Consider the following 24,988-nt stretch of genomic DNA (forward strand, 5'->3'; position numbering starts at 1 on the left):
CAGTAGGAGTAGAAAAATATGTGGACATTTCAGCTGTGCAAACTTCCTTTATGTAAATATAAAAATGAAATACCAAAATATAAGGAATAGTTTATAAAATGTGTTTTAATCAGACTAGAAATGTTAATAAAGGCATAACAGTGACGATAACTTTCCCTAATTTTTTTCTGCATATGATCTTTTATTTAGTTTTGAAAAATTCTGGCAAGTAAACTAAAAATGGAAAAATAACATTATTAGTGAAGATCTTCCCAGATAAAATTTAAGTTTGCCATCACCCATTACTATCAATCTAAACTTCGCCATGCTTTTTAAAGATCTAACAATTTCTTAAATCTATATTTAAAGATCCAAGAGCTTACAAAATCAAATATGTACCCATTAATGTCATTCTTAAAACTTTTTTTTAGGTCTTCATCAGCTGATACCTTGCATTTAGATGCTAAGAGGAAGATGATAGCAACACATCCTTCTACAAATATTAAGTCCTTTAAATCTCACAGTGTAAAGATTAATACTTCATGGTCACTTATATAAACATGAATTAGCAAATGTAAACTATTTGTTGTACTTAAAAACAGAAGTAATACAGTGATCAGACTTTTTTTTTCTTTCTTTCTCAACTTGGCCAAGATTATTTACTTTTCTTTAGTATCTCATTACATATTTCCTTAGTGAAAATATATAGCAAAACAAACTCTGTGATGCTCCCTAGACAAAGTAAATTTTATGTAGACACATTCTGTCCATATTAGTTATCATATCCGCAAATATACCTTGAATACACTAATATAAAATGCCACCCTTCAAAAAATTCTAATAAACCTAATTCTAATGCACTATACTTTCCATAAACATCTTGGCTCTGGTACCTAAGTAATTACATGTATATTTGTGGGTCATATTTCTTTCAAAATTTAACAAGAATTTTCAATGACAGTTGAACATATTTCATTTGTTGGTAGTAAAATTCAATCAATTGAAAAGAAAAATAACTGGATAAAAGATTTGAAAAAATTAACTGACCAAAAACAGAAATAACTTCCTTATGAATATTACATCACTGGACATTTTCAAGTGCCATGGATCTCTATCTGAAGAATTCAAGATGGAAACCCTGCATTACTGAAAAATTTATGACTGAGATTTATTCTTATCCTCAATATTCTTTGAATTACTGCTTAGCATATCCTTTCTAAAACCTTGCAGAAGCCAAAAATAAAGAAGTGTTTTACTTACACTTTCTTTTCAAAAATTTATTTCAAATAAGATTTCTAATATTGTTTTATAATGTACATACATATATTTAGTAAATATTTCAAGGTCTTATAATGTATCTGTACATAAATATGCATATATATAGAGAGATACAAATAATATTTAACTGCATTTTATATTTATTTTTACCATGACTAGTAAATCACTATATCTCATATTTACAATTGGTATTAGTTATTAGCATTAGATATTAACTATTTAAATATTCTATTAATTTATATACTTACCAGGCTACTAATTGAAAAATTAGTTTAGCATGCAATTGGCATTTCATTCCTTTCATCTTTTATATCAAACTTTTCATTATCATTTTGTAAGTATAATTTATATTATTTTCCATATTTCAGGATATTTGTTCAAATGAGATGGAATTCATCATACAGCTGATTCACTGTCCATTGTAACAGATCATTAATCTTTTCCAGTAGGTATATTTATATTCTTGGCAGTCACACATTTTCTGGATTTTCTTTTCCATTAGAATGAATGAGTAGAAAGTAGAGCAGATGGTCAAAGTGATGGGTCTTCTAAATTTTCTATAGTTATAACAATAAGGATTAACACTCATCTCTACTATAAATTCTTCAGAATATGTGTATTTATATAACTGTGTTTTGTTATTACAGGTATGTGTATGTGTAAAATTACTACGCTACCCATTAAAATCCATTGTGAATTCTTTTTTTTAAATTTTTTTATTATGTTATGTTAATCACCATACATTACATCATTAGTTTGTGTTGTAGTGTTCCATGATTCATTGTTTGCGTATAACACCCAGTGCTCCATGCAGTACGTGCCCTCTTTAATACCCATCACCAGGCAAACCCATTCCCCCACCCGCTCCCCTCTAAAACCCTCAGTTTGTTTCTCAGAGTCCATAGTCTCTCAGGGTTCGTCTCCCCCTCGATTTTCCCCCTTTCATTTTTCCCTTCCTGCTATCTTCTTCTTCTTCTTTTTTTTTTAACATATAATGTATTATTTGTTTCAGAAGTACAGGTCTGTGATTCAACAGTCTTACACAATTCACAGTGCTCACCATTGTGAATTCTTAATGAAACTAAGAATGTTATTTACTGTATGTGTATGGTCTGTTGCAAACTACTGTCTTTTTCACGTTTCTCTCTTAATTATGAGAACTGAAAAATATTCTGATAATTAATGTCAACATATAATATAAAAAAAGGTTAGAAATGAATCCATCAGAGGAAGTTAAGATGCCAATCATGGAGAGTCTTTTGATTCATATGAATATTTGAATTCTATCTAAAAGCCAATGGGTAAAACTGAAGTGTTTCAGTAACAATGCATTAAATTTACATTTTAAAAATTCACTCTATCTGCACTTTAGAAAAGCTATTGGAAGAATACAAAATGTACTGGAGAAAAATCATGAAGATAAGACAAGAATACTGGTGGGAGATATTGCTACCTTAGTCTAGAATAGTGTCAACAAATTCAGAGAAAAACACAGATATTTAAAATTATCAGGACATGACACTGTTTGAAGTGAAGAGTTGAAATAGAGGAATGATTTATTATTGCCTCTAAGGTTTCTAAAAGAAGCATTGTTGGGTCATTTATTGTGATAGAGAACACTAGAGCATGGTTAAATTTGGTGGGAAAATTACGAGTTCAGGTTAAGACATATTAATTTTGATGTATCTCTTAGATATTCCAGATTTCAAGGTGACATAAGGAGATTCCACCTATTAGCATGGATTGAAGATGGAATTTAGAAGATGCCAATATATTTGAAGTTATGTGGGTGAATGACACTTATATAAAAGTTTGTAGGAAAACAAGAAAAGACCTAGAGGGGAAGCCTTCATGACATCATCAAAGCATAAGGCTTGGTAGGGAAGATATAAGGAGAAAAGCTAGGTAAGGTATGTATTATGTTATGGATTCATACATGTAAAAAGAAAGAGAACAATGCCATGAAAAAAGAGCAAATATAGTAAGAGTTCTTAGAAATTAAAAATTTTAAAATAATAAATTCTGAAAAATTGCAAAACCACGGACTAGCACAATTGAAAAATAAAGGAGTGTTCTGAAAGATATACTTGAGGTATCTTCTGGAATATATAACAAAAATACAAAAAGCATAAAAATAGAAAAGATATTGAGGTATGCACAAAAGATGCAAATATATTTGTATTTATTATATATGTATGATTTCACTAAACTTAACATAGGTATCAAGCTTCCAGTAGGAAAAGTTTCATTCAATATCTAATAAGAATATTAAAATAGGAGCACCTGTGTGGCTCAGTCTGTTGAGTGTCTGATTCTTAGTTTCAGCTCAGGTCATGATCTCACGGTCCTTAGGTCGAGCCCCATGCTGGGCTCTGTCCTCAGTGTCGAGTCTGCTTCAGATTCTCTCTCTCTCTCTCTCTTTCTAAAATAAATAAATAAAATCTTGAAAAAAATATTAAAATAAAGTGGGAAAGACTCAATCAAAAATTCTGGTGAAGCCATGAATCTTCTAATAGTCAAGAATAAAAAAAAAAATCATGCTAAATAAACCCTTCCGAAGATAGAAAAAAAATAATATAGATGAATTGTGATTTTATTTTATTTTTTTAAAGATTTTATTTATTCATTTGAGAGAGAGAGAGGGACAGAGGAGAGCACAAGAAAGGGGAGAGGCAGAGAGAGAGGGAGAAGCAGACTCCCTGCTGAGCTGGGAGCCAGATGTGGGGCTCAATCCCAGGACCTGGAGATCATGACCTGAGCTGAAGACAGATGCTTAACCATCTGAGCCGCCCAGGCGCCCCAGATGAATTATGATTTTATTGGCATCAAACATATTATGTATAACACAAAGTATATATGAAATACATATACACATATATAATCTAAGTATATAGTAATATATATACATATACATACATATATACATATAATATGCATACATTTCTAATAATTATAAATAAATCATACAAAAATTAAACAATTCACAGTCAACTTTAGTGGAAGAATATAAAGATTACTATGCTAAAAAGAATCAATATATTCCCTCTGTGGTGAAAGACAGACTACTTCACCCTGTACCACATAATGTTAACAAAGAGGCATAATTATCAGTAGGATATTTTGAATATAGTACAACTATTTTACACATTTGAGTAGAACATTTACGTGTAAAGCATAAGGATGCTACTTTTGACTGGGGAAGAGAGCAGGAGGAATGTCTGGAGTTCATCCACACTTCATTGCACTCTGTTTTTGGTTGTTATAACCCCGCAGATCTGGTGCTTAAAGAATATATGACAAAAAGAATACTGCATGAAGCATCATACAAGTACCTATGGTAAAACCACTGCACTGATGTCTAAGGTTTAGATATATATCCATGCCCTTGTTTGCCAATACTTACTGTCTTTTTGTGAACGTCGTGCTACTATAATCAGGTGAAGATGAAATGCCTAACAGTGGGATGTAAAATACCATCCATCCAGAGCTACTCATTATGAACTTGATGTTATCTGACACAAAAATTCATAGGGATGGGAATGTTCAGCAATAATCTAAAATCAAGTGGAAATGGTATGAAAAAGTGCAGACACAATTACTGTGTGCTTAGTGGCTGAAATTCCTTCAACACTCACTCCTGCAGTATTGCCTCCTCTCTGAAATCTACACCTATGATGCCAAGGAAAGTTTCTTAGAACCAGTTTACTGAGAAGGAAAATCTCAGACCTTTCTTTAGAGACAATTCCACAAAATAGGACAGAAGCAAACAGAAGTGGATGGATGCATTAGAAATCTACATAGCATTGTATTATTACCAAAGGTCAGTGGTGAATTTGACCGTCCACTTTGTCTAAACCTATATATGGTCAGTAACACAGATCAACACAGTTCACAAGCAGTTGCTAATATTTTGGCTGCTTGGAAAGATTACTAACAAGGAGATCTGGGAAAGAGATATGTATCTGGGCTTCTCCAGCTGGGCAAAGGACTAAGAAGATATTTGTATCTCAAATGAATGTTCTTCAAAGGGCATCTAATGCAGAGGATGATCTCATAATGAAGTGGTTCATTAGTCAAGGTTTTTCAGAGAAATGGAAACTACAGATATATATATATATATATATATATATATTAATAATATATGTAGAGAGAGTTATTATAAGGTTCATGTGACTACGGAAGCCGAGAAGTCCCATGATTTGTCTTCTGCAAGCTGGAGACCTAGGAAGGCCAGTGGTGTAGTTTCAAGCCCTGAAAATAAGAAGCACTAATTGCAGAAGACTGATGTTACAGCTCAATCAGTCAGGCAGAGAAAGAGCAATCTTCCCTTCCTCCACATTTTTGTTCTATCAGCTCTCAATGGATTAGATAATGCCCCTCACATTGGGGAGGGCAATCTCCTTTACTCAGCTGACTGATTCAAATAATAACCTCTCCCAAAAACACTTTCACAGACATGCCCAGAAATATTGTTTAGTCTAATATCTGGGCATTCTATAATCTAGTCAAGTTGACACATAAAATTAACAAAGTGGACAAGATAAAATATTATTTGATAAAGGAATATCAGGCAGCTCCTCTTCCCAGTCAATGTAATACTCGTTCAGTGTACAGGATGTCATGATGACAGGGATGAAGATTATCCATAGGCTCAAAAACGTGGTCTTCCTCTCGTGAAGGTTAATACGTAACTGCTATGTGCCTTACCTGTCGACATCTTATCCAATATGTCAATATTCCTCAGAGTGTCCAGGTAGCCACCTTTGGTCAGCTGGATTACATTGAACCGATTATATCATGGCCTAGGCATTGTTCTGTCCTCACTGGAGTGCACGTGTATTCTGGATATAAATATGCATTCCCTGATTCTAATGCTTTTTGGCACCATGATCCATGAATATACAAAATCCTTAATTTATCATCATCATATTCCACACAATAATACTTCTGATCAAAGAACTCATTCCATAATTAAAAAGAAAATGAGGCAATAGTTTCATGGTCTTGGAATTCACTTGTCTTACCGCATACCCCATCAGCCAGAATTACCTGGCTAAAATAACAGCGGGATGGCCTATTGAAGACTCAGGTACAGTACCAATTGGGATATTACACATTGAAACAATGGGGTTCTATCTTACAGGATGCATTATATATGCTTTGAAACAGCAAACAAATGTGGTGCTATTACAACAATATCAAAAACACACAGATTTAGAATCAAAGAGTGGAAGTAGATATGGTTTCTTTACTGTTAAACCAATAACAACTTGCAGAATTGTTGCTTCCTGTGCCACAACTTTAAGCTCTATGAGTTTAGCTATCTTGGTTCCCCAAACAGGAACATAGTTGGAACATAGTTATAGCAAAAAAACTTGTTTGTTGTTGATCTGAAATTCAAATTTATCTATGAGTCTTATACTTTTATTGCTACATCTGTCAGCTCTACCCTCAAGACTTTCCACAAACCTTATATCTATCAGAGAAATATCATTAACATAAACACTAATTTAAAGTTGCAATGTGTTCTCCAAGCAAACTGTAAATATGCCTTACTAGGATATGTGTTTACATATGTGTGGGTTTGCATATATGAATGTATGTATATTTTCTTCTTTCATAGCACTTATTGTGTTCTAATATATAACATTATTAACTCATTTATTATTTCTGTTTGCACTTTCTATCACTATTAACATATAAGCTTCAGGAATAACATGGATATTTGTCCTTTGCAATATCTGAGCAACCCCAAACATATATACATGTATCTAGAGTATAGTAACCACAAAATTCAAATTTTATGAATTAAATTAAAAAGTAAATATTAGAGGGGTGCCTGAGTGGCTCAGTCAGTTAAGCGTCTGCCTTCAGCTGGGGTCATGATCCCGGGGTCCTCAGATCGAGCCCCTCAGCAGGCTCCTTGCTCGGCGGGGAGCCTGCTTCTCCCTCTCCCTCTACCTGCCATTCCCTCTGCTCATGCTCTCTCTCTCTCTCTTGCTCTCTCTCTTACTCTCTCTCTCAAATAAATAAATAAAATATTCTAAAAAAAGTAAATATTAGAAAGAAAATTTTCCAAGAAAATCTAATTTAATCATATTAAAATTGATCAATTTGATACAAGATAAGAAAGATGTGATATTACTAGATAATAAAATAAATATTTAGAATATACAATATTATCTTGTGAGTTTTGTAGATCCTAAAAACTATGAAGAAATATTATCTGGAAGTTAAAATTTGGAAAGAAAAAAATAAAACTTAAATGACACTTATCCTATTAATATCAGATTGTTCTAGGATCTCTGATCTCCAAGGCCTGGCATCGAGCCCCAGGACCTCTGGCTCCCACCTCAGTGGGGAGTCTGCTTCTCCCTCTCCCTCTCCCTCTGCCCCACCCCCTGCTCATGCTCTCTCTCTCTCACTCTCTGTATCTCTGTTTCAAGTAAATAAATAAAATCTTAAAAATATATCAGATTGTTCTAGAAATAGTTCCTGAATAGAATACAAATATAAGAAACAGACTGATTTGTACTGAATAATTTTAATATATATTTTCTCATAAACTCAGACTGTGTGTATTATATTAATGATTTGGGATTATCATATTAATAATTTTTGGGAAATTGGTCACTGGAAGATAATTTTACCTTCACTTCATAATGTATTTAAAATTAATTACATTTAAAATTAATTTTAGTTAAATAGCTTATCCAAAATGAATGCAGGAAGAAAACATAGGTAAATTTTAAAATGATAATGTTTTATAATTCGTGATAGGAAAAGTTCTCAGGTGATATACAAATCTCATAAAGGGAAAAACCTAGAATCCAAACAGATAATATGATCTGATTTCCATAGATTTCAAACACACTGTATGACAAATATATTTAAGATTTAAGCATACATTGATTAAAAGAGCTATTGGAAATATAGAGACAAAACATTGACATTGGTATTACATTAAAAATATAAATCAATAAGTAAAAGGCAACGCCTTAAAAAATGCTGAGTCTAAAAGGCAACTCACAAAGAAAGTAATGCTAATAGCACATAAATACTTAAAATGACTGTCCAGCTCACTGTAATTAGGTAAATGGAAATGTAAAATTGAGAGAACAAGGAGAAAATAGGCTCTGACAGTCACATTCATGGGAATATAATGTATTGCCCACTTTTTGAAGGTCAGTTTGAAAATGAAACCACAATTTAAGGTGTATCATTTGACTTCTCAATAAAGTATATAAAGGATAGCTAGGTTCCATAATATATATTTCCATTTTTAACAATAACAAAAAAGGTGTGAAATACATTTTTAAATAAGGAAAGCTTAAAAACTTCTAGGAATATTCCAACTAAAATTTGGGAATAAAATTTATTTCTTGCCTTAAGAAAATTATTAAACCTATTTTTTTTTACTTTACACCTTCAAATATTACTCTGGGAGAGTATATGTTAAAAATGCATCACTCGGCATCAGGGAAATCCAAATCAAAACCTCAATGAGATACCACCTCACACCAGTCAGAATGGCTAAAATTAACAAGTCAGGAAATGACAGATGTTGGCGGGGATGTGGAGAAAGGGGAACCCTCCTACACTGTTGGTGGGAATGTAAGCTGGTGCAACCACTCTGGAAAACAGTAAGGAGGTTCCTCAAAAAGTTGAAAATAGAGCTACCATATGATCCAGCAATTGCACTACTGGGTATTTACCCCGAAGATACAAATGTAGGGATCCGAAGAGGTACATGCACCCTGATGTTTATAGCAGCAATGTCCACAATAGCCAAACTGTGGAAAGAGCCAAGATGTCCATCGACAGATGAATGGATAAAGAAGTCGTGGTATATATATATATATATACATACACACACACACACACACACACACACACACACACACAATGGAATATTATGCAGCCATCAAAAGGAATGAGATCTTGCCATTTGCAATAATGTGGATGGAACTGGAGGGTGTTATGCTGAGTGAAATAAGACAGTCAGAGAAAGACATGTATCATATGACCTCACTGCTAGGAGGAATTCTTAATCTCAGGAAACAAACTGAGGGTTGCTGGAGTGAGGATGGGGTGGGAGGGATGGGGTGGCTGGGTGATAGATATTGGGGAGGGTATGTGCTATGGTGAGCACTGTGAATTGTGCAAGACTGTTGAATCACAAATCTGTACCTGTGAAACAATGTGATATGTGTTAAGAAAAAAAAAAGAAGAAGATAGTAGGAGGGGAAGAATGAAGGGGGGGAAATCAGAGGGGAAGATAAATCATGAGAGACGATGGACTCTGAAAAACAAACTGAGGGTTCTAGAGGGGAGGGGTGGGGGGATGGGTTAGCCTGGTGATGGGTATTAAAGAGGGCACATTCTGCATGGAGCACTGGGTGTTATGCACAAACAATGAGTCATGAAACACTACATAAAAAACTAATGATGTAATGTATGGTGATTTAACATAACAATAAAAAGATTTAAGAAAAAAATGCACTTGCTGTGTTGGAAGCTTAAAAATCCTATAAAAATATACTCATTTGATAGTTTTTATTTGTAATTTAAATCTTAGTTACATCTAATTACAAGTCCACATTTGTGTTTTAGATATTAAATGAACTATAGTAATTATTTTCATTAAATTGTCTAAACAAATATTTGTCAGTGTTTAATCTAAAGATTAGCATAATACAAAAATGGCACAATATTCTACATTACCCTAAATACTAAATTATATGAATTTTCATAAAAAAAATTTTCTAAGCCTTTGCTAAAGCTCTTTCCTTTATTTGTTATTCAATTGTTGCCTTTTGTAAAAATACAATTTTATCACAAGTTACAGTAAAAAAGAAATCAAAGATTGGTTATTGTCACAGTGATAATTTTTTAAAAAGCACATTTCCTTCAATGAAATATCAAGTTATATTAAAGATTAAGAACACCTTACAGCAAATTGCTGTAATCTTTTTATTCACTGAACAGTTGCTTTCTGGTAAGTTTGCATAAAATACATCATCTTTGGCAATAACATCTTTTTGAAAAGTGAATCACTCAAGCAAACATAAAAAGTTTTATTTTTACTTGCTTGTTTCCACAAAGATTATAAGGTGTCTTTCAAAATATATAAATTGCAACAAAATAAAATAATAATTGAGAGTGAATAAAAATTTCAAAAATTCATGAAGTAAAGAAATCCAAATGTAGTTAACAGCAATTTATAAGGAAGACAAATATACATATTAAATGCTTTTTCTGGAAAAATGGTATTTATAAACTTTCTAACATTTGTTGATTTTTTCATGCCATAGACATTGCTTAAGATGTTAGTTTAATCAGCTGTAATAGTAACATTTGATTGACCGATAGAGGTATATAAAAATATGTGGACATGTGAAATGCTTGGAGATATGTAGTCTTGGTTGATCTATCACAATTTTACACAGTGTTCTTTCTCATATACAAAGAAAGGAAAAAAACAGACTCTTAACTATAGAGAATAAACTGAGAGTTGCTGGAGGGGAAGCGGGTGGAGATGAGCTAAATGGGTGATGGGCATTATGGAGGGCACTTGTGATGAGCACTAGGTGTTATATATAAGTGATGAATCACTAAATCCTACTCCTGAAACCAATATTACACTAATGCTAACTAGAATTTAAATAAAAACTTGAAACCAACAACAACAAAAACAACAAAGTAATGGAAAACATAATATTTTTGGAAATAAATTTTTATTCCCAAATAATAAGCTATTATTTACCTCTATTTAGTCTTGTAATCTACTGATCTTTATGGACAGAAATCATGTTGTATTGAACAAAACATTTCTCCCAACCCACAAGTACTACCCTGTGTTATACCTGATCATTCCCAGTGCTGCCGTTTATCACTTCAAAGATTCAAGATTCAAGGTGACCCTCACTCTCTTGAAACCACACAGTTTTCTGTTTCTTTTGTATTCTAATCCCATCACATCTCTTAGAACTTTTCCATATTTACAATACACAGTTCCTTGGCTTTCCATAATCTTAATCCCTCCTTATTCACCTTATATTTCATGGCTCATTAAAATTATCTCCTGCATTCATTTTCAGTAATGTTGACACTATTTTTTCTTTCTCATTAGTTTAAATTCTAAATCAGGTTAAATTTCTCTCTTTCTCTTTCTGCTTTTACTGCCTTGAGAACTAGCACTTGAGAAAACACACACATACATACACACACAGACACACCCATGCTGATATGTCTCATTTTAAAGTAATGACCACAACTCAGAGTTGTCTTTAAGGAGTGGGTGGAAATCCTACAACAGTTCAAATTGATTCCATCCATCATGTTACAGGAAAGTTATTCCATACCTCCTGCTCTCTCTTGAAGTCTCTGACAAGGCCCCTCCTTCCTTTCAGCTGTTGAATGACTCTACATCTTATTTTGCTGAGATTGAAAGGGCAATTATAAGAGAATGTTCTCATTATCCAATTACCAAATGTCTCTATGTATCAGCTTTCATGCTTGGCACTCTGCCTGGTACCCACCATTTGCCTATCTTATCAGGGCATACCAATTTTACCCTAGTCAAAGACTCCACACCGGCAATTGTACCTTAATTCTCTCCATCACAAGTTTCTTGTTCTTAACATGATCAGTATAAAAATGCTATATTTATTCATTTAAAAACTTAAGAAAAACAAAACAAAATATATTTTGTCCCTACTTTTTCCATCACCTATTGCCCCTTCTCTTTTTCCTCTGCAACAAATTAAGTAAAGGAGTCTGAACTTATGGACTACAACGTTTTACTTTCTTCTTTCCAGAACTCTCTCTTAAATCCAACTCAAAACGCTTTACTTCCAACAACTTGAATGAATTCCCTTCTGTTAAAACTATCCATTACCTCACTGTAAGTAAAATGTATGAATCATTTTCTTTATTTGTTGGAGTTATTAGTTGTCTATGACCAAATCTGACCACTACCCCCTTTTAGAAACACCTTTGTCTCTGTTATACCGTTATTTATTATGAAACACACATACACACACACACACACACACACACACACCCCTCATCTGTGTACTTTCACCCAGTTAAAAAGTAAAATTAAATATTACTATTACTGTTAGCTCCTACTGAGTAACTCCTCAATCACATTCTCCTCCAAGGATAGACATTATTCCAAATGTCATCTTTATCATACTCTTTTTTATCTTTATGGTATATAAATTTATCATACATTTCTTATCAAAAATATCATACATTTTTAATATTGTGTGTGTTAATTTGAAATTTTTTTGGCATCAGTGTTACTTTATGATATCCATCCAGGTCATATCTGGAGATAAATTGCTCAATTTTATTGCTATATATTGAGTCATTGCATGAATGTGCTATAACTTATTTATTCATTCTCCTGTCTCATGAGAATTTGCTTTCTTCTATTTTGTTTTTCTTAAATCACAGCACATGTTGGTATGAATCTTCTTTCTGATGTAGCTATAAGAACTTAGAACTTTTAACTAGAAGAGGAATTACTGGGTCATAATTTATAATCCATATATTTAAACTTATTATAAGAAAAATTTTGTCAAAATTACATTCTAATTTTAATCCAAACACATATTTTATTATAATTCCTATTATTTGACATCCTCATCAACACTTGGACTTTTCAGACTTCAAAATATCTGCCAACATGGTATGTATGGAATTATTTCTTTTCATGGTTTTAACTTTTCTTCCTATTTAATAATGATGTTGTTTCCAGCTGATTATTGGCCAAGTACTTTCCTCTTTAAGTACAATTATTTTTCATGTCTCTGTCTATTTTTTGTTGTTATATTGATTGTTTTTCTCCTATTCAATTGTGTGAAAAGATTTATTTTAATCTCATTTGTACAAAATTGGATTTGTTATTATCCTTATGTCAGCATGCATTCTTATTGTTGGTTTATTCATGTCTTCTTACATACCATGTATTAGTTAATTAATTCATTTTAACAGTATATTAAACATTCATTAAATCAGTACACTATTTGAAAACTAGAATATTAATAATAACTTGAATTGCCTAAGTGTTTTTTTCTACCCTGTTCACCCCAATGAAATGACTATATTGATTTTGCTTTATTATTTCCTTTCTTTTATATAAATACACAAACATTTGCACACACATATTTTTAAAAATTGTATGGCTCAAATTTGATACTTTAAATTTTATTAAAAAGCATATCATTCCAAATGTTATCATATCAAGATTTATTTTGACTTACCAAGTTGATAACATTGATCAATATTTTATGTATAACAGAAGTTTATGCACCTTTACTATAGGATAATATTCTATTCTATAACTATATTATAAAGGATTTATCTATTTTTTCAATGTTAGTCTGGGTTATTTCAGATTTACATTATTTTAAACAATCCCAGTTTTTGCATTAATATATAAATTTTCTGGAATACATGTGCAAGAGTATCTCTCTCGAATACATCTGAGAAGGTTAGTGTTGGATCATAGGATTTGTGAATGCTCACATTTTCAAGATAATAACTAATTATTTCCCAATGCAATTTTTCAGCACTGATACCATTTAAAAATTTTTTGACACAACTTTTCTTTGATTTCCTCTTATCTAACTGACATCGTCTTACTCTGCTTTATAAGTTCCTACTCTTCTGCTCAACTTTTTATTTTTCTTTAAGTATCCCCATGTCTAAGTTCATTGCTACTGCTCACTTCTCTAATTACACTTAATCTTTGGTGATTTTACTAGTCATATATTTAAAAAACATCTATACCTGATGACACCTAATTTCATGAAGGTGACTTTTTCCTGCCAGTTACTTTTGGAAAATATATTTTCTCAAAACACTTGCCTTAATTTATTCTATTCTAACTACCTTCACAGTTTCAAATATCATTCAAACCACATCTATTTTGTCTTGGATTACTGGAAGTAAACTCCTAACTGATCTTCTGGCTTCTACTCTTGCTACCCAGCAGTTTATTCTCAGTATGACAATCAGAAAGGTCTCTTTTAAAACAGATCAAGTCACTGTTCTGCTAAAATTCTGCAATGCTAGACAACTTGAAATAAGCCTTTTTTTTTCCTGTTTTAAAAGAAAGAAGCATGGAAGTTGCCACTCTGCCCTAAAAACAAGGAAAGAGATGAGCAGAGTGGAAAAGCAATAACATTTCATGGATCCACAAGCGTGGGAAGGACACAGAGAAATCCTACTACCAAGATTGGTGAGATGGACAAGCACATAAAGAGAGTCACAGTTTACCAAAACAGACTCCTGAGTGAAAACCATTTCAGGAACCAATGTGAGGGTAGGAAAATCTTAACTGTAACTGATGAATTGCTAGAGGTTCCCGCCCACTCTTGCCATCCTCTGCTACTTAAAGGAGAAGAAAAATAATTGAGAAACTCATGAAATTCATAGTCCAGAGGATAACCTCATGAAAAGACTGATGGCTAATCATAAGAATATCGAACACTTACTTCCCCTCTTTACACATCACTATATATTACTAAGTCTATTTATTAGCAGTTATTTTTATCCAGTATGTCATATCTGGTTATCAAGAAAAAAAATTGCAAGGCCAACCAAAGGGCAAAACCCCACAATTTGAAGAGTTAGAAAAAGCATCAGAAACAGGCATGGCAAGGATGTTGGAATTATCAAACCAGGAATTTAAGACAACCATGATGAACATGCTAAGGGCTCTAACGGATGAAATAGACAATATGCAAGAACAGATGGGTAGTGTAAGCAGAGAGATGGAAATACTAAGAAAGAAAATTTTAAAAAAAATGTTAGAAATAAAAATGCCCTGTAGCAGAAGTAAAGAATGCTTTTTATGGGCTTACTTATAGACTCTATATAGCTGAGGAACGAATCTCTGCAGTACAGGATATATCAGTAGAATCCCTAAAACTGAAAAGCAAAGAGAACTGAGACTGTAAAAATCAGAATAGAATATCCAAGGATAGTAGGACAAATACAAAAGGTATACCATATGCATAATGGTAATATCAAAGAAGAAGAAAGAAGGGAAGGAAGAAATATCTAAAACAATGACTCTGAGAATTTTCTCAAATTATCAGACACCAAGACTTATATCTAGGAAGCTCAGAAAACACCAGGCACACTAAATGGCAAAACAAACAAACAAACACCCAAGCATGTCATTTTGAAACTAAAGAAAATCAAAGATAAAAAAAAATCCTGAAAGAAGTCAGAGATTTAAAAAACATCTTACACATAGAGGAACAAAGATAAGAACTACTTCTAACTTTCCCTCAGAAATCATGCAAGCAAGAAGAGAATGGAGTGAAATATTTAAAGTACTGAGAGAAAACAAAATAAACCAAGAATTCTGTGTGTTGCAAAATCATCTTTCAAATGTGAAGGATAAATAAAGATTTTCTCAGACAAACAAAAATTGAGGGAATTTGTTGCCAGTAGATCAGCCTTGCAAGAAATGTTAATAGAAGTTCTTTAAAGAGAAGGATAATAATATAGGTAGTTTGGACCTTCATAAACTGGAGAAGAACACCATGGAAGCAATAAGTAAAAGTTAAAAAAAGGAACTTTATTTTTCTTTTTTATTCACATATAATTAATATATAGTGTTATATTAGTTCCAGTGTACAATATAATGGTCTAATGATTCTATACATTACTCAGTGCTCATCAAAATAAGTTACTCTTAATCCCCTTCACCTATTTCACCCATGTCCTCACCCACCTCCCCTTTTATTTTTCTTATTTGTTGTTTATTTAACCAATAACAGTTTATTCAAAATAATTATACTAGTAATGTAATAAAATGTATGCATCTATATATTTACTTATGTATATTTATGTATAAGTGAAATGAATGATAGAAATAACACACGGAACAGAAGGTAAGAATTAAGATTATTTTGTAGTAGGTACTCACATTACCCATAAAGTGGAATAGTGTTATTTGAAAGTAGATTTGAAATAGCAATGTATATTGCAAACGGAAATCTGGAATTGGATCTATTGATGAAATTGAAAACTAAGACCTTACTGATGGTAAGCAAAGAGGTGATAAGCATGGAGTACTTACAAGAGCTTGTAAACCCCCAATGCATGGTGGATACAAATTGGGTAGGAGAATGAGAACTGGCTTATATAAAAGCTCTGTCTTTTTTTAAAATATGGATGCAATGGTCATTTTAGCAATTTTGAAGTTGCATTATTTTGTTAACTGCCTAGACTTGAAAACTTGATGAAACAGAATGTCCAAGGCAGCAGGTAAATAGACCTTCAACCCTTCACGAGGCCAGGGAAGGCTGTGTTGAAAATCTTTTCACTGTATCAAAGCTACAAAACAGATGATTTTAATATACTTGGAAATATCTTTATTCTCAGTTCTGCTCACTGATTCAAATGATAAATGACCATATGTCCTGTTATGGAATATTTGAGTGAATCTTCTTGTGAACATTGGACCACCAAATTAACCAGATGACGCTTGCAAAAGGTAAGAATCCTCCATTGCCTAGAAATCAATCAAAGACTTCACCTAAACTGGATGCTTTACATGATATATTCCATATCTCAAATTCCACTGCTACTCCACCTCATCATCTCTGTATCAGTAATTAAGGTAAATTCTCAACACACTCCAATTTAAAATCACAGTCTCTGCTACTGGAGTAAATACTTTATACATGAAAAATTCTATAATACCTTGCTAATATATTGTTTTGTGCTAGTCTCAGGCTATCAATAACCAATATTGTGGCTAGAATGGCTCTTGTGATTCTTATTTTGATTGCAAGAGGCCCTAGGCAATAGACATCAGGAAACTTTGAAAAAGAAATGGAAATCTTACAAGCCCTTCAAATCACACAGCACACTTGGGACCACACAGTGAGGTTGGGAGTAGAGAGAAAGAGAAGAGGAGTGAGGACCTGGAGTTCTGCTTTTATTGTGGTTGAGGGTGGGGCCTGGGGTTCATGGGTTCATGGTTTATAGGTTAATTTAAAAAGGATAAGATCATGCCATTTGAAAAAACATGGATGGACCCAGAGAGTATTACGCTAAGTGAAACAAGTCGACTGAGAAAGACAAATACCATATGATTCACCATAAATAAAATCTAAAACAAACAAACAAATAAAACAGATAAACAAAAACCAGAATCAGAACTATAATTATGAGAGCAAACTTATAGTTGCCATCGGGGAAGGGGATGAGGGTTTGGGTAAAATGGATGAAGGAGAGAGGGAGATGCAGGCCTCCAGTTATGGAATAAGTCACAGGAATAAAAAGCAGAGCATAAGGGATACAGTCAATGAAATTGTAATAATGATGTAATGGGATGAATGGGAGCTATACTTGTGGTGAGCATACCATAATGCAAAAACTTGTCAAATCACTAAGTTGTACTCCTGAAACTAATGTAACATTGTGGGTCAACTATACTCAAAAAAAATGAATGAAAAAAATAACAAAAACATACGAACAGAAATTTAAAGCACATCCTTTGCCAGAGAAGGGCTAAGAACCATTAAGATGAAATTACAAGGAGAGGGCTGCCTGGGTGGCTCAGTCAGTTAAGCGTCTGCCTTCGGCTCAGGTCATGACCCCAGGGTCCTGGGATCGAGTCCCACATCGGGCTCCCTGTTCCACGGGAGTCTACTTCTCCCTCTACTTGTGTTCTCTCTCTGTCAAATAATAAATAAAATCTTATAAAAAAAGAAATTATAAGGAGAACCCCATGCAACTACCTTACTTATTATAAGTAATAAATTATAAGTAATGATATTTATTTATATATTATATATTTATTAAACCAGAATAAACACCACATCTGAGGCAAAATTGCAGGGGTAAGTGCCACTATCAAGATGTTAAATAACTGAGTGGTGGTCATCCTTATTATATTCCTAGTCAATTAATGAGTTTAGGTTCTAAAATATTTAAATAAATAAAACCAAAAAAGAAACAGATGGTAAATGGTGAATGATAGTGTTTGACTGTCAACTTACTCAATTTATAGCTTGAATATCAGCTTCTGTGCATGATGTTTTATCTTTAATTTCAAAGATTAATAGATTAACAGACTCTGGCACCTAGTATGCGGATCTGTTGAAGAAATTTCTTAAATCTTGAGGCTGACAATTGTTCAAATTAACATGGAAAGGAGAGCATTACACACACACTGAGTTGTCCCCTGGATATTTTATTCTCCTGCTTTCAGCCAGGAGAAATCTGCAGAATATCACAGTGATCCATTATATTGGTGTCAGAAAGTGGATACCTTCCCACTTGTTCTAGTATTCTATAGGTGCATAACAAACCAACCCAAGATTTAGTGCCATAAAACAATAACTTATAATCTTGTGATCTTCAACTATGACGTCTATCTGTGAAAGATGCAATATGACCCAGAACCCACGAAACTAAGTGATTTTCAAAACCAAGGTCACAGACATGTGGCCCCAGTCAAAGCATCCTCACTGTCTTCAGCTGCTCAAGACTACTAGTAAGGAGTGAAGAAGTAAATCAGGGGGAGAAAAAAAGGATGTTTCCTTTTGAGCTGATTCCAACATGAGCAACTGAGTGGTAATTCTTACGGGGGAGCTTTCGGGAGCAAAATTTTTAATGCATCAAATGTATCACATTAACAAGGGATTAGTTCCATCAGCCATTGGTTAAAACTTGTCCAAGGGATTGCTTACCTCCCTGGTACATTTCTTGGTATATGGACTTGGGCTGGGATGAGTGGAGTTCTGTGGCCAGAGAAAGCACTTGAAGTTGGAAATCAAATAGCATTTGACTTAAATATGCATGTCAGTGTCTCTGATTCTTCCCCAGAAAGACTTTACACTAGTGAAAAGCAGAAAGATCTTTCACAGGCTCTTGAGATCAGGCTTTAGACTGACACCAATATACCACTAATGCCCTCCTTAGACCGCTTGCATTTGGAAGCCAAAAAAAAAAAGGTAGGGGGGAGTTGATGTGCTTGAAACTGTGGAGTCCTGGGTGACGAGAGCAGACAGCGAAGGCCTCTGCTAACCCTGCTTCATCTTGTGATAATCTTACCGTACAATAGCTACTGCAAAAAATCCATAGTGTAATCAGTACATTTTTAGTACCCATAAACAATATATTAAACCACTTCCCTCCAACAATATCAACAAGGCATGTTTACTTTTTTGAAATCACGGATCTATTCCTTTTTAAATTTGTAATTTTGTTTTCACAAATTTTGAGGCTATTTAAGTCTACTTACTAGATAAGAACATTTCTGGCCCCACAGAATTTAGAGCAGAGCATCAAACTGTATTCAAGGTAGCTGAGCAATAAAAATAGGCTCTGAAAAAATTAAGCACAAATATTAACCTCCAAGTAGATGTCGAAGGATACTTTAGTTGGATCCATAAGGTTAAATGATATTTTTGTCAGTAAGAACACTCTGACATCTGTTTGTCAGAAAATACTAGAAAGTCGACTCAGAGCTTCAGACTCACTTCCTGCCTCCACCCAACGATGGTGCTTTTGGCATTAAACATCCCCAGGAAATCCCTTGTCAAAGCACCAAGTTTCCTCAGAGAACACACTGATCTATCGCGTCTTCCTCATGTCTCTGCCATTCCCTTAACCTATGTCCCCAGCCGCCTCCATCACAATGATAAATATGAGAAAGAATTTCAGCTTTTAAGCCCTGTTATTTTGACTCAAGTAAATTTATTTCTCCCAGGGATGAATTTTAAATAGCTGTGTGCTATAGCCGATATGACAATATTTTCTGGTCCCAATATCCTGTACCATAATTTGCAATTTTATTAACGTGTAATTTATATACCCAAAACTATATCCATTTTATTTTTTTAAGATTTTATTTATTTGAGAGAGAGAGAATGAGAGATAGAGAGCACGAGAGGAAATAGGGTCAGAGGGAGAAGCAGACTCCCCGCTGAGCAGGGAGCCCGACGTGGGACTCGATCCCGAGACTCCAGGATCATGACCTGAGCCGAAGGCAGTCGCTTAACCAACTGAGCCACCCAGGCGCCCCTATATCCATTTTAAATGTACACTTTGATGAGTTTGATAAAGGATTATGCCCATGTTACCATCCCACCCATCAGATATAGAACATTTCTCTCATCCCAGAAGGTTCCCTTAGTGACTTTTTCTAGGTCAATCCATGCTCTGCTATCCCACCCCCAAAACTCCAAAGGAATCCCTTTTTTTAATTTCTATCACCATGATTACTTTTTTTAACTTCATAAAAATGTGGTAATGCATTCTGTTTCTTTTCTGTTGGCATACTTCTGTACAACATAATGGTGTTGAGATGCGTACATGACATTTTGTATACCACAAGTGGATTTTTATTGTTGAGTCATATTTCATTGAATTAACACACCGTGCGTTTATCATTATTCTGCTGTTGAATGGGCTGTGTGTAGGTTTTGACTACTATAGATAGTTGTTATGAACTGTTGTGTATGAGGGTTTTCATGTGATATGTCTTCTTATGCCCACAAAATAACAATGAGTGGAATTGGATCATCAAGCAGATATATTTCACCCTTAAAAATAATTGAACCCCTTTTCAGAGTAGTGCTGCTATTTACAATAGTACCGGCAATGTGTTAGCATTCCAACGGTTCCAATTCCTTGCCAACATTTGGTATTATCATACTTTTTAATAGTTTTTCATTCTTATGGCTAAATGATATCTCATGGTAGTTTAATTCAAAGTTATCTGAAGAATAGTTAAGTTGTCCATCTTTTTGTGTGTGCATGTGTGCGTGCGTGCGTGCATGTATGTGTGAAGTATCTTTAAATCCTTACTAATTTTTAATTGGGTTGTTTATTTAGTATTTATTTATAGGATTAATTATGTATTCCAATACAAGTACTTTGTTGGATAAATCTATTAGAAATATTTTCTCTCACTCTGGATCTTGCCATTTTTCTAAATGGAGTCTGGTGAAAATATGTTTTTATTCTGATAAAATTTGATTTAACATTTTTTTCTTTTCTGGTTATTATTTGGTCCTAAGAAATATTTACCTACTTGAAACTTGTAAAACTATGGCTACTATATAATGGACACATTATGTACTTGCATCCTTTCTTGAAAAAAAACAGCTTTCTGCTTCCTTATGAAGGGTTTATTCTCTGTAATTCAGCTCCTCAAGGCTTCCTTATCTCCACTGCTCTTTGATAGCATCATAGAAGTATATGATTTTTATTTTAACTTTTTTGAAAATATTTTCATTGGATAAAGTGTTATTTTTTATGTTCTACATCTTAATCATAAGTTGAGGCTCCTAGTTTTCAAATTTTAATGACCATCCTTTGCATACATCACTGTCCAGTACAATAATGGATGTTTATATGTTCTCTATACTTAGAGAACAGGAAAGCTGTGTTTTAAGAGGCACAAGATATTCAGGGCTTTTGGTAAGAAACCTAACATCATGATTAATCATAGCAAGCATTTACACTTAGTAAACACAATTACAATTGCATATAAATTACAGCATTTGTAAAATCTCACTGTTTGACACTATTTCACAAAGTGATTTTATTCTATTGAGTAGTGTAAAGTTTGATAAAAAGTTAAGCAATACATTCTAGTTAAATTTTGAAATTTAGAAAACAAAATACATGCCTAACACAGTGTTCACCATATAGTGTGACTAAATAAATATTTTTTAGTCAAGGACTGGTTCTACAATGTAGGATTAGGATTTTTAAATAGTGACAGTTTTAATTTTTAGAGAGGGATTTCACCATCATTTCATGCTTAATGAAATGAACCTAATTACCCCCTTGCATTTTGTATTAGTGGTTAGGTCATCTGAGACAAATTTTAATATTTGCATTCATTTCTAGTACTAATCATGCTCCAGAAAGTAAGAATATGGTAATTAGTTTCTGTCATTTGAAAACAACATTCCTGAATTACTTTAAGCTTATTGAAATCCAGTTGTCCTTTTAGAAAGTTTTATTAGAATATAGTCACTTACAAAATCTTGCTTTAATACATTTTCTAGTGTCATTATTTGTACTACATGATTAGTACCAAGAGATTTAATTCAAATACCACAATCCCTTCTTGTTATTATGGTTTGTAATTTTGTAAATTGTTATTAAATATTAACTATTCATGAGTTTGTTTTATTTTTTAGTTGTCAGCAATGATGCAGTATGGTGCTGGGGGCTAGTCTTTCTTGTGGACATTGATATTAATCAAGAAAAATGCATTAGAATGTTCTTTGAAGAATAAACTATATGAAGTCATAAGAATGTATATTTTATATTCCTTTAGTCTTTCTAGGGAAAACCCATCAAATGTTTCAGCAATATTTTTCATTAAAATTGAAGTAAAATTTCATTAATCAATTCAGAACTAAGATAATTAATCTAGCCCTGGTGAGGCTCAACTTGCACTAAATATTTTCTAAGACTTTTTAACACTCATTTAACATGTTTGAAATTCTATTCTTGAGGTATATATATAATTTTTTTAAGATTTTATTTATATAGAGAGAGAGACAGTGAGAAAGGGAACACAAGTGGGGGGATGGGAGTGAGAGAAACAAGCCTCCCTGAGCTGAAGGCAGATGTTTAACGACTGAGCCACTCAGGCACCCTTTGAGATATATATTTTAAAATCATTTTTCCAGAGCCTTGGGTCAAAATGGTGAGCAGGCCTGCCATTGCAGCATTAAACCGGTGGCTGAAAGGTATTCGAAAATGGTACTACAATGCTGCAGGGTTCAATAAGCTGGGGTTAATGAGAGATAATACAATATATGAGAATGATGATGACAAAGAGGCCATAAGAAGGCTTCCTGAGAATCTTTATAACAACAGGATGTTTCGCGTTAAAAGAGCACTGGACCTGACCATGAGGCATCAGATCTTGCCTAAAGAGCAGTGGACAAAATATGAGGAGGATAAATTCTACCTTGAACCATATCTGAAAGAAGTTATTTGGGAAAGAAAAGAGAGAGAAGAGTGGGCAAAGAAATAATGATGGAGTTGAAATCTGTGATTGCAGCTGCCCTCAAATATTTTTAAGAAGTTGAATAAACCTGAAATGTACAATTCAAAAAAAAATTTTTCCATCAGTGCACGCAGCTTCAAGATACATTTTGAGAAGCCTAGGCCAAAAAATAAAAACCTCTATGTGAATCTCTGCCCCTAAAAATATGTATTATCATAGCACATAGACAGTATTGAGAAATTATTTCAAAAATATTATGTATGGAGGTCTATATTTGAGAAAATAGTAAGTTACAAAGTACTTATTTACTGTACAATAATGATAACATTAATAAATCAAAATGTGAATCAGTTTAAGTATCTCATTGTGTTATAACTTTGTAACTTCAAAATTAAATTATATACAACTCTCCATACTATCCTATATTTCATTTTTAGAAGTTTTAATGCTTGGGCAGTATTAAGTTCTACTAGTAAGAAAGTAATTGTCACCGAAAGGTAGCGCATCTTGATAATCCTGACATCCTTCTTCAGTGGAATGATGTCAAGTGTGAATATGTTATTAATAATCTTTCATAGGTCAAACCATTCCTTTGGCCAGTTTTGATCTCAAAGTATCCTCTGATGAAGCAAGTTGTATAGGTTTCCCACAAGTAGTTATTTCTCAAAACTCTTAGAATAACTTTTGTCCCATCTAGCCATTTCTCCAGTCCTTCAGAACCTTCGCATTAGATAAGAGACAAGTGTCCAAGGAGCGTACTCTAAGCCTACTGTGTTGAGCTGAAGCAGAGAGGTGAAACTTGATTTAAGTTTCTCTAACTTAGAGAAACAAATATTTTCAATAACAGAAATCAAGATATGTTTGGCTAAATTCAACTGATTAATTAAGAAGTGTCTCTATTTATACTGAACATATTTTAAAATAAATATGTCAATCCCTGTAGTCCAAATATAAGTAGGATTTGGTACTTTCTTTTTCAAGGAAGTCTTATTGAGAAATCTTAAAAAAAGTCTCAGAAAATATTCTTCAACACTGAGTGACCTTTTTTGCTCCATCCTCATATTAATAAAAATTTAGAGTCACAAATAGAGCCTTAAGAAATATATCTATTATAAGAGTTAAAATAAATAAATTATTCAAAACCCCCAGAACATAATAAATAATCTTAAATTAATTTCCTATTCACATCTATGGAAAATATGAAAGATAACTGAAAACAATGTGTCCTGAAATGGTGAGAGAAAAATGAAGGGAGTATTTTAATTAGACCTGATGAGTCAGAAATCCATTCAACTGCTAATTTTCTCTGGTTGAAAGTGAATAGGGAGATACCAATTTTCTTTCTGAATCCTTATTTGTGTTTTATAAGTAATTGCATTTAACACATTCAAAATAGGAAAACAGGGTTAGCCAGGTTTCATTACTTTTTCAAGGGTACATAAATAATAAAAAGGAAAGATTTATCTAATGTAAGACTTATCACTAACCCAGAGTTTCAGTCAGACTGGGTTAGGCTATGCTATGGTGCAAATATGCCTAGCATCTCAAGGGTTTAATTTCAAGTAGAAGAAATAAAAAAAGTTCTTTCCAACTCATGCTACAGGTCTGTTGCAATTAGGTTGGGGGCTCTGCTTTATCTCCAGGGCTGAGGCTGAAGGATTTGTTATCTGGGAACGAGACCAGTAACTTTCACATGTGAAAGACAATTCCATG

General features: G+C 33.2%; 1 protein-coding gene across 1 annotated transcript; it reads left to right on the plus strand.

Moving 5' to 3' along the window:
• The first annotated feature begins 22,966 nt into the window (after positions 1–22,966).
• LOC113920996 (cytochrome b-c1 complex subunit 7-like) lies at positions 22,967–23,302 on the plus strand. The gene has a single exon (XM_035726920.1). The coding sequence runs from the start codon at positions 22,967–22,969 to the stop codon at positions 23,300–23,302; it is 336 nt and encodes a 111-aa protein (XP_035582813.1).
• The last annotated feature ends 1,686 nt before the right edge of the window (positions 23,303–24,988 follow it).

Source organism: Zalophus californianus, chromosome 3, assembly GCF_009762305.2.
Source record: "Zalophus californianus isolate mZalCal1 chromosome 3, mZalCal1.pri.v2, whole genome shotgun sequence".
NCBI classification, from domain to species: domain Eukaryota; kingdom Metazoa; phylum Chordata; class Mammalia; order Carnivora; family Otariidae; genus Zalophus; species Zalophus californianus.

Coding starts and splice junctions, on each gene's coding strand:
- LOC113920996 (XM_035726920.1), top strand. CDS start 22,967: ATGGTGAGCAGGCCTGCCATTGCAGCATTAAACCGGTGGCTGAAAGGT.